This window comes from Myotis davidii, unplaced genomic scaffold, assembly GCF_000327345.1.
Source record: "Myotis davidii unplaced genomic scaffold, ASM32734v1 scaffold32, whole genome shotgun sequence".
Taxonomy (NCBI): Eukaryota; Metazoa; Chordata; class Mammalia; order Chiroptera; family Vespertilionidae; genus Myotis; species Myotis davidii.
In genome coordinates this window covers 9,816,142-9,828,981 of record NW_006286587.1, presented here as the reverse complement: position 1 = coordinate 9,828,981, position 12,840 = coordinate 9,816,142, and the positions used below count along the sequence as shown (strand labels likewise).

The window sequence follows — 12,840 nt, the reverse complement described above, 5'->3', positions numbered from 1 at the left end:
CACCCAGCAGCGCTGCTGATGCCTGAACGGTATGTGGAATGAAGTGGGCGGGCATCGGGAGGCCACTATGGCACGGGGCAAGCACTATGGGCAGTCTATCTGAAGTGTACCTGGCGTATAAGACGACCCCCCACTTGGAGGCATATTTTTCAGGGCCAAAAAATCGTCTTATACGCCGGCAAATACGGTATATTGCAACATTTTTATTATAAATAAGACATAAGTTTTTAATTCAATTCATTTAATATTAAGAAGGTTAAGTCTCTCATGTCATGGCTGGTGCAGCTCAGTGCTTGAGCATCAACCCATGTACCAGGAAGTCCTGGTTCGATTCCCTCAGGGCACATGCCCGGGTTGTGGGCTCAATCCCCAGTAGGGGGCTTGCAGGAGGCAGCCCATCAATGGTTCTCTCTCATTATTGATGTTTCTGAACCTATAAAGAAAAAAAAAAGAAGTTTGTCTAGTTTTGATATTCTATTATTATAGTATGTCTGGAGTTAGGCGTGAATTACTTCTGTACTAGAGGCCCAGTGCACGAATTCATGCATGGGTGGGGTCCCTCGGCCTGGCAGGTGACCAGGGCCGATGGGGGCCATCTCACCCATTCCCGATCAGGGCCGGCCAGGGGGAGGGCCTATGGGGGTTGGTTGGCCACGGGAGATTGGTTGTGGGAGTGCACTGACCACCAGGGGCAGCTCCTGCATTGAGCGTCTGCCCCCTGGTGGTCAGAACCCGTCATAGCTACCGGCTGGTCATCCAGTTGTCTGGTCATAACCGTTGCTTAGGCTTTTGGGTATAGAGATATAGATATTAAATGAAATTGATTTTTTTTTGTTAGGTGATGCTGAAGTCAATGTAGAAGAAGATGGGAAAACAAAAAAACATCAGAAAGATGATGAAGAACAAATTGCTAAATATAGGCAACTCTTGCAAGTTATTCAAGAAAAAGAAAAGAAAAGAAAAGAAAATGATATGGAAATGGAAATTAAGTGGGTTCCAGGTAAGAATTAGATACTAACTAAATGTTGACTTGTTTTTCTTCCTTTTAGGATGTTGAGTGCATTTTAGATGTCACAGAGAAAAAGATTAACTCCTCTTTGGAAGCATAAATTTTAAAAATCTTATTTTTTAGGAATGTTTTGGGGAGGACGTTAGCATGGCATTTGCATACATCATTTAATTCTTAATTACTTAGGACTTATTGTTTTGACTCTTGCCAACTTATTTTGATTTTACTAACTACAAATTATTCCTGTTTATTTATGAAAGTAAACCTTCCTAGGTTTGATTCCAGTATTCTCAGGATATAGAAACTTGAATCCAGGTACCATGTGTTCTGAAGTCATTAAACTTTGCCCTAGCTGGTTTGGCTCAGTGGATAGAGTGTCCTCCTGTGGACTGAAGGGTCCTGGGTTCGATTCCGGTCAAGGGCACATGACTGAGTTGTGGGCTCAATGCCCAGTAGGGGGTTTGCGAGAGGCAGCCTATCAATGATTCTCATCATTGATGTTTCTATCTCTCTCTCCCTTTCCCCTTTGAAATCAATAAAAAATATTTTTAATAAATAAAGTCATTAAACTTTTTTCAAAATATGTAATTCATAAGTGGACTCTTCACCCATAAACCCACAGACCTCAATTAATTAGTTTAGGTTTCACTAATACAAAATATGTAATACTTAGTTTTCCATCTCAGATTTGCTGTGAATAGTCAAAAAAGTATGGCATAGTAAGTGATTTGTATAACTGCCTGAACCGTTCAACTTTTTTTAGAGTAGTACAGTACTAATTAAAATCATGTCAGCTAAACAAAGACAAAAGCTAGGATAAATGAGGATTGTTTTCTGGTGTATACAGGTTTTCAATAATCCTGGGCAAATCAGCATGTACCTTTGCAAACAATGTTGATTTTGCAGATTACTGCTTTTTACATACATGTATATCTTCTTCTTTTTCAACAAGTATAACTTGTTACTCCCACCCTCTCCAGTAGAGGAGGATTTACTATTGCCCTCCTCCTTACCGACCCACCCCCAGTTACTCAGGGACTTGAGATGGAAGGATACATTGGAAAAGTTCAGGCTTGAGTTCAGCGTCCCTTGTGGATGACATTTCTCTCAAGCGGAAGCTCTTTGGAGCTTATTTTTCTACTTCAGTTCCAATTTCTCAGGCCAGACCCCAAAAGCTAAAGTCTGATTGAGGTTGTGGGCAGATATTTGCATCTCTTACCCAATCCTATATGTTAAAAAAGTGTATTTCAAAATCCTAATTATAAATTAAGAAGTAATTATTCACATTTCAAAGAATGACTAATTTTATTTAAAATTTTGATGGCCTGGGTTTCTCATAATGTGCCTTAAAAATATTTTGAATTAAACTTTGTTTTTGCAAAATGAGATGCTCTCTTTATTAAATGAAAACCTAAGATAATTCTAATTAGTTAGAAAGTGTCCCTCCCTTGTCTCCATCCACACTCCCATTAATTTTCAGAAGGCCATAGCTCACTGACCCCATACTGTTTTGCCAGTAGTTAGAACACAGGGTAGAGGAAAAAAAATAGGAGAGCAGTAGTTTAGTCAATAACAGAACATATTGTTGAAAATTGAAGGAGCCAAAAGTGTATCTTTTAAAGCTAGGTATAGTTTTAGACAAGGATTCAGCTCTTTCAGCCTCTAGATCAGTGGTTCTCAACCTGTGGGTCGCGACCCCTTTGGGGGTCAAACGACCCTTTCACAGGGGTCGCCTAAGACCATCGGAAAACACATATATAATTACATATTGTTTTTGTGATTAATCACTATGCTTTAAGTATGTTCAATTTGTAACAATGAAATTGGGGGTCACCACATGAGGAACTGTATTAAAGGGTCACGGCATTAGGAAGGTTGAGAACCACTGCTCTAGATGGAAGAATACTAACCAATAACACTATTTCTTAAAATTAAATATTCTATATTCAGTTTTTTCTGTTTCTTACAGCTAGTATATTTTTGCATTGAGATTGCACGGGTTCTTTTTATTTGGGAAAAAACAGCATATGTTTTAATGTTTGAGAATTGAGTGACTATTGTAGTAAAAATATTAGGATGGACATGTCTCCTGCATAGTCCTGTAGGAAAGTGGTGCTGTGTTATAACCCATTTGTTTTTCCATGTTTTGCTTTTGATGGTAAGAAAAAATAAAGTTTGGTAGCATTATCACATGAACAGTGGTTGAGAGAATTCAGTTAAGTTGGCCTAAATATGAAAAGCCCAAAAAGTGACTTAGTAGTTATTTTCAAGTGATTGAGGGATGATTATGTAAATGGAGATTTAATCTCCCTTATTATCTCAGAAGTCATTATTTTTGCCAATGGATAAAAGTTGAAGGAAAGTAGATTTCAAAGTAAAATAAAGAGGAATTCTCTATATTTTTAGAATTGTCCGGCAAAAGAGCACAAAGCCTGCTCTAAGGGATTGAGCACTCTGTCAGTAAGTCTCACAATAGGTAGTGCAACCATACTGCTTGGGATGTTTCTGAAGAAATGTTTTCCTTGACAGCCTTGACTTGATTATTCTAAGAAACGTTGAATTCTATCTTCAAAGTATGTTGTAATTATAGCTTAATTCTAATCTTTGAACTGACTGGAGATATTTTAAATGAACCGATTTTTAATTGAGGTATTTGGTTGACTGAGAAAGATTTAAAATTAACTTGATTGAGAAGTTTTATAGCAATATTTCAGAGTTAAATTGAATGAACCAGATCTAGCCTTTGTCTTTATTAACGTTGTTATGTAGTACGAATACCAAAAAGTAATATTTACACTTATGTCTGTAACTGGAAAATTTAAGCAATAGTTTTCCTGGGATAACTTCCCTTGGTCATGATGTAAATATTTCTAGACTCAGTTTAGTAATGTTTTGTTAACGATTTTGCACCTGTGTTAATGAGGAATACTTGCCTGCAGTTTTCATTTCTTATAAAGTTGTTAGTTTTTTATATCAGGATAATGCTGACCTCATGAGATGAATTAAGAGCTGTTCCCTCTTCTATTTAATGTCATAGAAAATGTCTACCCTGATTCAGCCACTGAGTGATTAGATAGGTTGTGGTTTAATTGATCATTTCTCTATTGTTGAATATTTAATCATATTTCTAACCTTTCACTACAGTAGAATTATGGCATTGAAAAGAAATGTAACCTAAGGCCATTACCAATTCCAAACCCACAAATATCAGTACTTTCTTAGATCTCTTCACTTTCATTACCAGCCAAATAATTGGCTTACTATTTTAGGGATTTTTACTTTTAAAAACAATTTTTTAACAAAGACGCTTTTCTTTTTCTCCCCTGTTTTAAAAATGTCTCTGCTTGGAGAACTAGTAGAGACCACAAAGAGAAGCTAATGCTGGCAGTCAGGCTCACTTACTAGTTAGTTACGTGATTTCCTAGCTCACATAGCAACTTTGCATATGCTGTGGATCAACCTGCGGTTCTCTCACAAGCTGTTAAAACTACCAGTGTCAAAACTCAAATTTTAAATCTCAGATGCCAAGCATCTAAGATGTTATAAATAATCTATAGCCTTTTCCGTATTTTGAAGTATTTTCATAGGATACCTTCCCAGAAATAGAATTGGATTGTACCAGTTTATAAAGCCTTCAACAATGAATAAAAGTGCCAATTCCATGGAATTGTCATCAACATTGTGTATATATTTTTTACTGTTAGGTGAGTGGAGGAAAGTTGATATTCTGCTGTACACTGCATTTTTAAGTCTTTAACTGGAATACTTGGTGTGTTTTTTTTAATCCTTGGACCCAAGGACATGCCCATTGATTTTAGAGATAGGGAAAGGAAAGGAGGGGAGAGGGAGGGAGGGAGAAGTCGATGTGAGAAACATCGAACTCTCGCCTCATACCAGAATTTGAACCTGCAACCCAGGTATGTGCCCTGACCAGGAATTAAACCCCAGCCCCCCAACCTTTTGGTGTACAGTATGATGCTCCTACCAATTGAGCCATACCAGCCTGAGCTAACTGTAGTATTTTTGAAGGATATAGGGTTTTATTGTTACCTGTGAGTCCTTGGCATGTACTTACATGCATCTATGTTTGTGAATGTAAAGGGTTTTTTACTTATTAGACTTGTTAGTTGAGATAAATTAGCTAATCTTGCAGAACTTCAGTTTACTTATTTGGAAAATGGGACTAATAATACCTTTTTTAATTTGAGTATTTATAAAGGTACCTTATAAGCTACAGAGTATTATTCACATCATATGTATATTTTGTTGGAATTATATCTTAAGAAATACATGTTCCGGTAATACCATAATTACCCTGAACCTCACGACTTTTTTGTGAAGTTACATTTCAGTAAGTCACACAATGTCAGTGTGAGATTACACTATATCATTTATTGGTTTTTCTGCAGCTTGAATTTCCAAAATATTAAACTCTTCAGAAAAATAAGTACTCTTAATCACTAACACTTGCTGGAATATGGTTTGTTGGTTTGGTTTTTAAGAGGAATTATAGTTTAACCAGGGTTGGGGAACCTTTTTTTCTGCCCAGAGCCATTTGGATATTGTTATAACATCATTTATGGGCCATTCAAAATTATCAACTAAAAAATTAGCCTGCTATATTTGCTCAAACATTTAACTCACCCCTAGTGAGGGCCTTATAGTTGTATAGCCTATCATTTTACATTAGGCTATACAAGTATAGTAACATAGGAGTTTCATTCCTTAAGGGTAAATATTAAGGGAGGCAGATAACAGGTATATGGGTGTAACAACCAGAATGAAGTACAGTACTTTCTCTTGATAGTCTAGTTATGAAAATGTGATAATACAACCTTATTAATTGGGGTTGTAAATAAGTAATAACGTTGAATTATAAGATATTTAAAGAAAGTGTAATTCATTATTTTAATGCAGAGTAATATTTTTCATCTCAGTGTATTGTTAAAAAGGTATCCTGACTCACTTTGATGAGTAGAGAAGGTGATGCATGCAATTAGCATAATGGGCCTTTATCAGTGATGTGCCTCATTAGGGAATTTGTAATCCTATATAATAAAAGGCTAATATGCAAATCAACTGACTGGCCAAAAGACTGCTCACTATGACGCGCACTGACCACCAGGGGGCAGACGCTCAATGCAGGAGCTGCCCCTGCTGGTCAGTGCACTCTCACAGGGGGAGCGCTGCTCAGCCAGAAGCCAGGCTCAAGGCTGGCGAGCGCAGCAGTGGTGGCGGGAGCCTCTCCCACCTCCGCAGCAGTGCTAAGGATGGCCAACTGACTGGGAACAGGCCTAAGCCATCAGTCGGACATCCCTTGAGGGCTCTTGGACTGTGAGAAGGCACAGGCCAGGCTGAGAGACCCCCTTTTCCCCTCCCCCCCGGAGTGCATGATTTTCATTCAGTGAGCCCCTAGTTTACATATAAATGAAGCTTAATCAGTTTTATCTCATATACTAAATAACCTCCCCTATATTATAAGTTCAATTAATGTATGTAATAATTTTTGTTATAGATAGTGAAAGCTGTATATCCAGAATATGAACAAGTAATATTTCTTTGTTTATAATCTTAAAAGAGATTAGATATGATAAAAATCCTCCTTTTTTCTGATTTAATTCACACTGGTGAAAAAGATAGCTGGTCTTTTTTCTATTCAACATTCTTCAGTATCCCAACTTTAAGTATTTATTGAGTACCAGTTATATGCCAGGAACTATTCTAAATAACATGTGAACAAAACATACAAACCCTTGACCTCATAAATCCTATATTCTGGTGAAGAGGAAGACATGAGTCTCTCATAAGAAAAATACTTGAGCAAAGAAGAAAGGAAGTAAAGGTCAGGGAGTGAGCCCTGCAGAGAAAAGTGTGTGAGCAGAGGAAATAGCAAGTGAGTGTCCTTGAAACTGTAGCTTGCTTACCATGTTTGAAGAATAGCAAAGAGAACAATATGCCTGGAGTGAGTAAAGTTGAGAATAACCGATGAGGTCATAGAGCTAATATGGGGCCAGATCATGAAGATCTTTAAGGGCCATTTTAAGGGTTCAAATTTGTTCTGTGAGTGGGATGCAAAGGTGTTGGGATGTCTCAGCTGGCAAGTGATAAGATCTGACTTTTTTTAAATCCTTACCTGAGGATATATTGGTGTGTTTTTTTCTTTAATCCTTGATGATATGTATCTGTTTTTAAATTGATTTTTAGAGAAAGAGGAAGGGAGAGAGATAGAACATCGATGTGAGAGAGAAACATTGGTTGTCTCTTGTATGTGTCCCAATCAGAATCAAACCTCCAACCTAGGTACGTGCCCTGACTTGGAATCAAACCCACAACCCTTTGATGTATGGGACGATGCTCCACCTGGCCCGGGCTTTTTTCCCCCCAGTTTTATTGAGATGTAATTTACATACATCACTGTATGAGTTTAAGTTGTACAACATAATGGTTCTACTTAATATAGTATGATGTGATTACTGCAGTAAGTTTAGTAAGCATCTATCATTTCATATAGATATACTCATTCTTAACAGTATCACTCTGGCTGCTACCTTGAGAATAAATCTAAGTAGGAGGCAAAGACAAAGTTGGGGAGATCAGTTAAGAGTCTATTGCAATCCTGAGATAATGAAGATTGTGGGTTTGCAAGGAAACCTCAAAAGTTTTTTTTTGGTCACATGTTAAGTTTAAGGTATCTATTTAGAGTTCAGGGAAGAGATCAGAGCCAGAGAGGTCAGGGTTGGAGATGGAAATTTGGGAACCCTTATTATATAGGTCTCTGAAAGTGAAGAACACCAAGGGAGTGGTTATAGGAAAGGGAAAAAAAGGTTCAAAACCAGATCCCTGCAGCATTCCAGCATTTAGGGGTTGAGGAAGTGAACAGGGACCATTTCATTATAAGGTAGCTGGGAAGAAACTACCAGAAATGCAGGAAGGAATTTAGGGTTGCGGGGTATCTAGACAGCCAAGTGAAGACAGCATTTCAATGAGAAAGGGGTCAATAATATACAAGCTAAGAATGACTATTGGATTTAGCAATACATATAGATCATCAATGATATTGAACAGTTTGGTGGAATGGGGAGGATGAGATTGGTATGGGATCAAGAGAAAATGAGGAGTGAAATTGGAGACAGCCAGTACGGATAAGTCCTTTTTCTAAGATACTTGACTACTATTAGAAAGCTGTAGGTATCATGACACTACACCCCTTAAAAAAAAATACTTCAGTGTGTAACTTCCAAAAACAAAGACATTCTTTTATATGAACACAATGCCCTTACCACACTAAGATAATTTAATATTGATAAGTCAGATTTCTCACTCATTCCAACAGTATTTTTTATAATTCTTTCCTGATGCAGGATCACTCACTTCTAAAATATCTACAGTAGTTGGCTTACAGAATACCCAACAATCTGGATTTCTCTAATTGTTACCTCACAATTCATGTAGAAACTTTTTGGCAAGAATTCTCCACAAATGATGTTTTATACTTCCCATTGTGTCATATCAGGAAGCATTTAAAGTTCATTATCCCATTATTTGTGCTGTTAACTCTACTCATTCCATTAAGGTAGTGTTGGACTGATTTTTCCATTGTAAAGGCACATTGTTTCCCTTTGTAATGATGTGGGGGGTGTGAATATTCTGTTTCCCAACATTTTACCTGGTTAGCCTTCATTGGTGATCTGCTTGACTATTACATTGTTGGTTGCAAAATGCTGATTTTCTACTTCTATCATTCCTTCTACATTTATTAGCTAGCATTTCTAACTAGTGCTGATAGAGCTTCCTCTAGCTAATGGAGCTTTCTTCCCACTCTTTTTAAGTTACTATCGACTCATAGATTGACAGATCTTGAGTTTTTCTATAATGGATCACAGAGGAATAGGAAAGAAGCTGGGGGGCGGGGGGAGAGATCAAGAGAGCATTTTTCTTTAATATGGGAAAAATAATGGCATGCTGTATGCTTTGGGAATGATCCATCAGAGACAGGGCAGGAAATGATGCAGAGAACTGCATTCTGAAGTAGGCAAAGGGAGTTGAAATATTTTTGCACAGGTGGAGGAATTGGCCTTCAGTAGATGTGCATGGACATTTCATCCATTGTAACAGGAGAGAAGGCAGATAATGTGGTCACAGAGGGCAATGGGTAGAAATGATGGTGGGAGGTTGTGGTACTCTTACTTGTATTTTGTTAGTGAAATAAGAAGTAAGGTCATCAGCTGAGAGTAAGGATAAAGGAGGAGGAAAGGATTTGAAAAAAGTAGATGAGATAATTGTCTAAGAGTGGCAAAGAGGGAAATTTAATAGTATTGCTGAAGAGCAATAGGGGTGCACTTGAAATTCATGGTCATGTAAAGTAAGATGAATCAACATATTTATCTTTTCTTTGGCCACATTGCTGGGGTAATGCAAGCATGGAGTAAGGAGAGAGTTGGATTAAGCCAGACTAGAAGTTCTTATGACCAAGCAAGAGTGGGGCAAGGCAGTTGAGGACAAGGGAGTGATTGTAATGATGGACCATCGTATCTGTGTTGGGTTAGGAGGGAAATGAGGGTATGCTGAAGCGAGGTATGGGGGGAAAGTGAGAGGATTGATGGATTGCAGATCCCTAGAAGAATTGTTAGCCTTGGGGTATGAGAGAGAATAAAATAGAAAAATTGGAGAATAATGGTTGAAGAGTAGGATACAAATGAAGATTATGGTGAGATTGCAATTTTTGGTAATGACATGTTCTAGTTATGATTCCAAGAGTGAGTTTCTGAGGATGAGGTGAGTATAGAATAAAATAAGTCAGTGAACTGTGAGGCCCAGAGTGTTGGAAGGGTCATCTGTGTGTATATTGAAATCACCAAGCATTATGACAGGGTTGGTATTGGAGAGAGCAAGCAATGAGCCAAAGCTTAGCAGTTCAGTAAATAATATCTACAATAAAGAAGGATAGAAGGTGGTATAGTCTTCTACGTGATGTTCAAAATTGCGGGGTTTCGGGAGGAGGGCCAGCAAGTGAACTGGAGTTGGCAGTGAGTAGCAAGAAGGACAGACTATGGGAGAGAAATATTCACCACCTTAAAGGGGAAGCAGTGTCCCCAGAAGAGAACCAGGTTTCATTGAGACTCAAATTAGCAGGCAAATGGATATAGAGGATTTTGTTAATGGCTACTAATGACTGCTTATGACTGATGAGTGTGTAGAAGTTTCATTGTTGAAGAAAGGTGGAAAATGTTCAGTATATTTTAGGAGAAGGGATGATTTGGAAGTTGTAGACTTCTTCTGGTGACACATTAAATATGGATAAAGGGCATAATGAAATTGGTACTGATGGTCTTTGGAGAGATCTTGTCAGCAACACCCAGTGCTGTGGATACTTAGTCAAAGGAGGCCTGGAAGCGAGGTTTCTTGTCTCAATCCGCAAGAGGAGTGCTTTCTTGGCTCCCACTAGTTGAGGCAGGAAGTGGGGGTGCAGCTGTTCCTTGCTCTACTTACTTACTCTTTCCTCCACTCTTTACAGTTGTAATTCTATTTTTATTCTGGTGTCTTCTTTTAGGCTTTGTTCGTCCTTTTCCCCTCCTTTATTCCTTCTCCATTTCTCTGTCCAGTGTCTCATTGGGAAGCTTAAACACAGACATCAATGACATGTATCTGTGGCCATTGTATTCAGAAATAAAATATTTTTGAATCAATTGTGCATTCATTTTTCTAGGCAACCCAGTTTTAAACATTTTTTAAAATATATTTTATTGATTTTTTACAGCGAGGAAGGGAGAGTGATAGAGAGTTAGAAACATCAATGAGATAGAAGCATCAATCAGCTGCCTCCTGCACACCCCCTACTGGGGATGTGCCTGCAACCAAGGTACATGCCCTTGATCGGAAACAAACCTGGGACTCTTCAGTCCCCAGGCTGATGCTCTATCCACTGAACCAAACTGGCTAGGGCAGTTTTAAACATTTTAATTTCAAACATCTCAAAACCTGTTCGCTATTTACTTTTGGCTATATCTCTATTTCCATTTATTGCCAATGTATCCATTATTTGAAATATATTCACAAAAATGTTTTTTTGGTCAGAACTTTTAAAATAACCAGATGTTTAAAATTTTGAGTTGAATGTAGAGAAAAGCATTAAATGGAAAACCTGAACTTAAAATAATCTAGAAGAATTTGCAATTTGATGATGGAGAGGAAACCAGTTTACAGTGCCCTATCATAACTTGTACACAGCTAGTTAAGTGGCTAGAATTTTAAAACTTAGGTTTTCCCTCTTTCCTTGAATCATCTGTAAACATGTTAACTATAAGGACTTTGTAATGTAACAAGCTGAAATTTTACTATGCAAAAAAAAAAAATGTTTTTTAATCACTTGTGGAATGTGTACTAAAATACTGGAAGCAGCTAGGGCTATCTAAAAATGCTGCTAGCACATTTCCTCCGTGCCAGTAAATTTCTCAGAATTTCCTGGATTATTTTAAAGATTATATTCTCATTAATACTAAGATTTCATTTAAAACAAGTTTTTCCAAGAAGCTTTTTTTAAAGATCTAAAGAAAAAACAGGATATCTTTATATTAGTAGTCGTTTCAAAAAGTCTTAACACTTCCATACTTAGGAAGTTTCACGTTAATTGGTCTGCTGTGTTAGGATCCAAATTAAATATGTAAATCTTAAGAGATTCCGGGTTGAGGCATCTAGGATGATTCTGTTCGCATGGTCCTGTCATGCCTTCTCTGCACATGTGTCACATCAGTTGTATTGTTTGCATCTGTTGCCACTATTTCCAGACAGTAGTGCTTTTTTACTTTGCCATAGATTTACAATCTGCCTGAAGTCAGTTTAAGAAGAGAGATTGTTTCATGTATTGTTTCCCATAGCCCACAGCTGTGCTGATTTGTTTGAAGTTGTGAATTCTTTTGTCTTGAAAGCAGAAATTTTGCCTATTCTATTTGAGGTTGTTCTGTGTCGTTATTCTATATACTAACTGCCTGACTAGCAAACTGTCATTTTTCTCACACTTGTTCCATATGTTATTGTGACAGAATTCAGTCAGCCTACTTAACTTTCAGCAGTTTCATTATTGCTGTTGTTTTTTTCCCCAAACTGGAAAGTCTTATCATCTCAAATTTACTATCTTAACACATTCATTTTTCTCTAATTTTTTTCATTGTATTAACATACACCTAAAATTTACCATCTTAACCATTTTTAGTGTACAGTATTCAGTATATTCATATTGTTGGTCAACCGTCACCACCATCCATCCACCTCTAGAATTCTTTTCATCTTTGCATCCATTAAATAATAACTCTTCATTTTCCATTCCTCCAGCTCATGCAATCACCATTCTTCTTTCTGTCTCTGTGATTTTGTACCTCATGTAAGTGGAATCATACAGTGTCTTTTGGTGACTGGCTTATTTCAGTTAGCAAAATGTCCTCAAGGTTCATCTATGCTATAGCATGTCAGAATTGCCTTTTTAAGGCTGAATAATATTCCATTGTTTATATGCCATATTTTGCTTATCAACCCAGCCATTGATGGGCTGCTTTTATGTTTTAGCTATATAAAACATTCTTTTTTACGCATTCTCTTCTACAGGTATACAGTTGATTATATTATACTAGTAGCCAGGTGCACGAAATTCATGCACATTAAAAGGGAATTAATTGTCCTAACCGGTTTGACTCAGTGGATAGAGTATTGACCTGCAGACTCAAGGATCCCAGGTTCGATTCTGGTCAAGGGCATGTACCTTGGTTGCAGGCACATCCCCAGTGGGGAGTGTGTGGGGAGTGTGCAGGAGGCAGCTGATTGATGTTTCTCTCTCATCG

General features: G+C 37.6%; 1 protein-coding gene across 2 annotated transcripts in view; it reads left to right on the top strand.

The window, feature by feature from the left end:
* Positions 1 to 12,840, top strand: part of ESF1 (ESF1 nucleolar pre-rRNA processing protein homolog) — a 59,417-nt gene that overhangs the window by 20,922 nt on the left and 25,655 nt on the right. For both annotated transcript variants that reach the window (XM_006758104.2, XM_015560284.1), the window contains exon 9: positions 839 to 1,000. In XM_006758104.2, the coding sequence (XP_006758167.1) occupies positions 839 to 1,000 (162 nt within the window). The remainder of the gene's footprint in view (positions 1 to 838; positions 1,001 to 12,840) is intronic.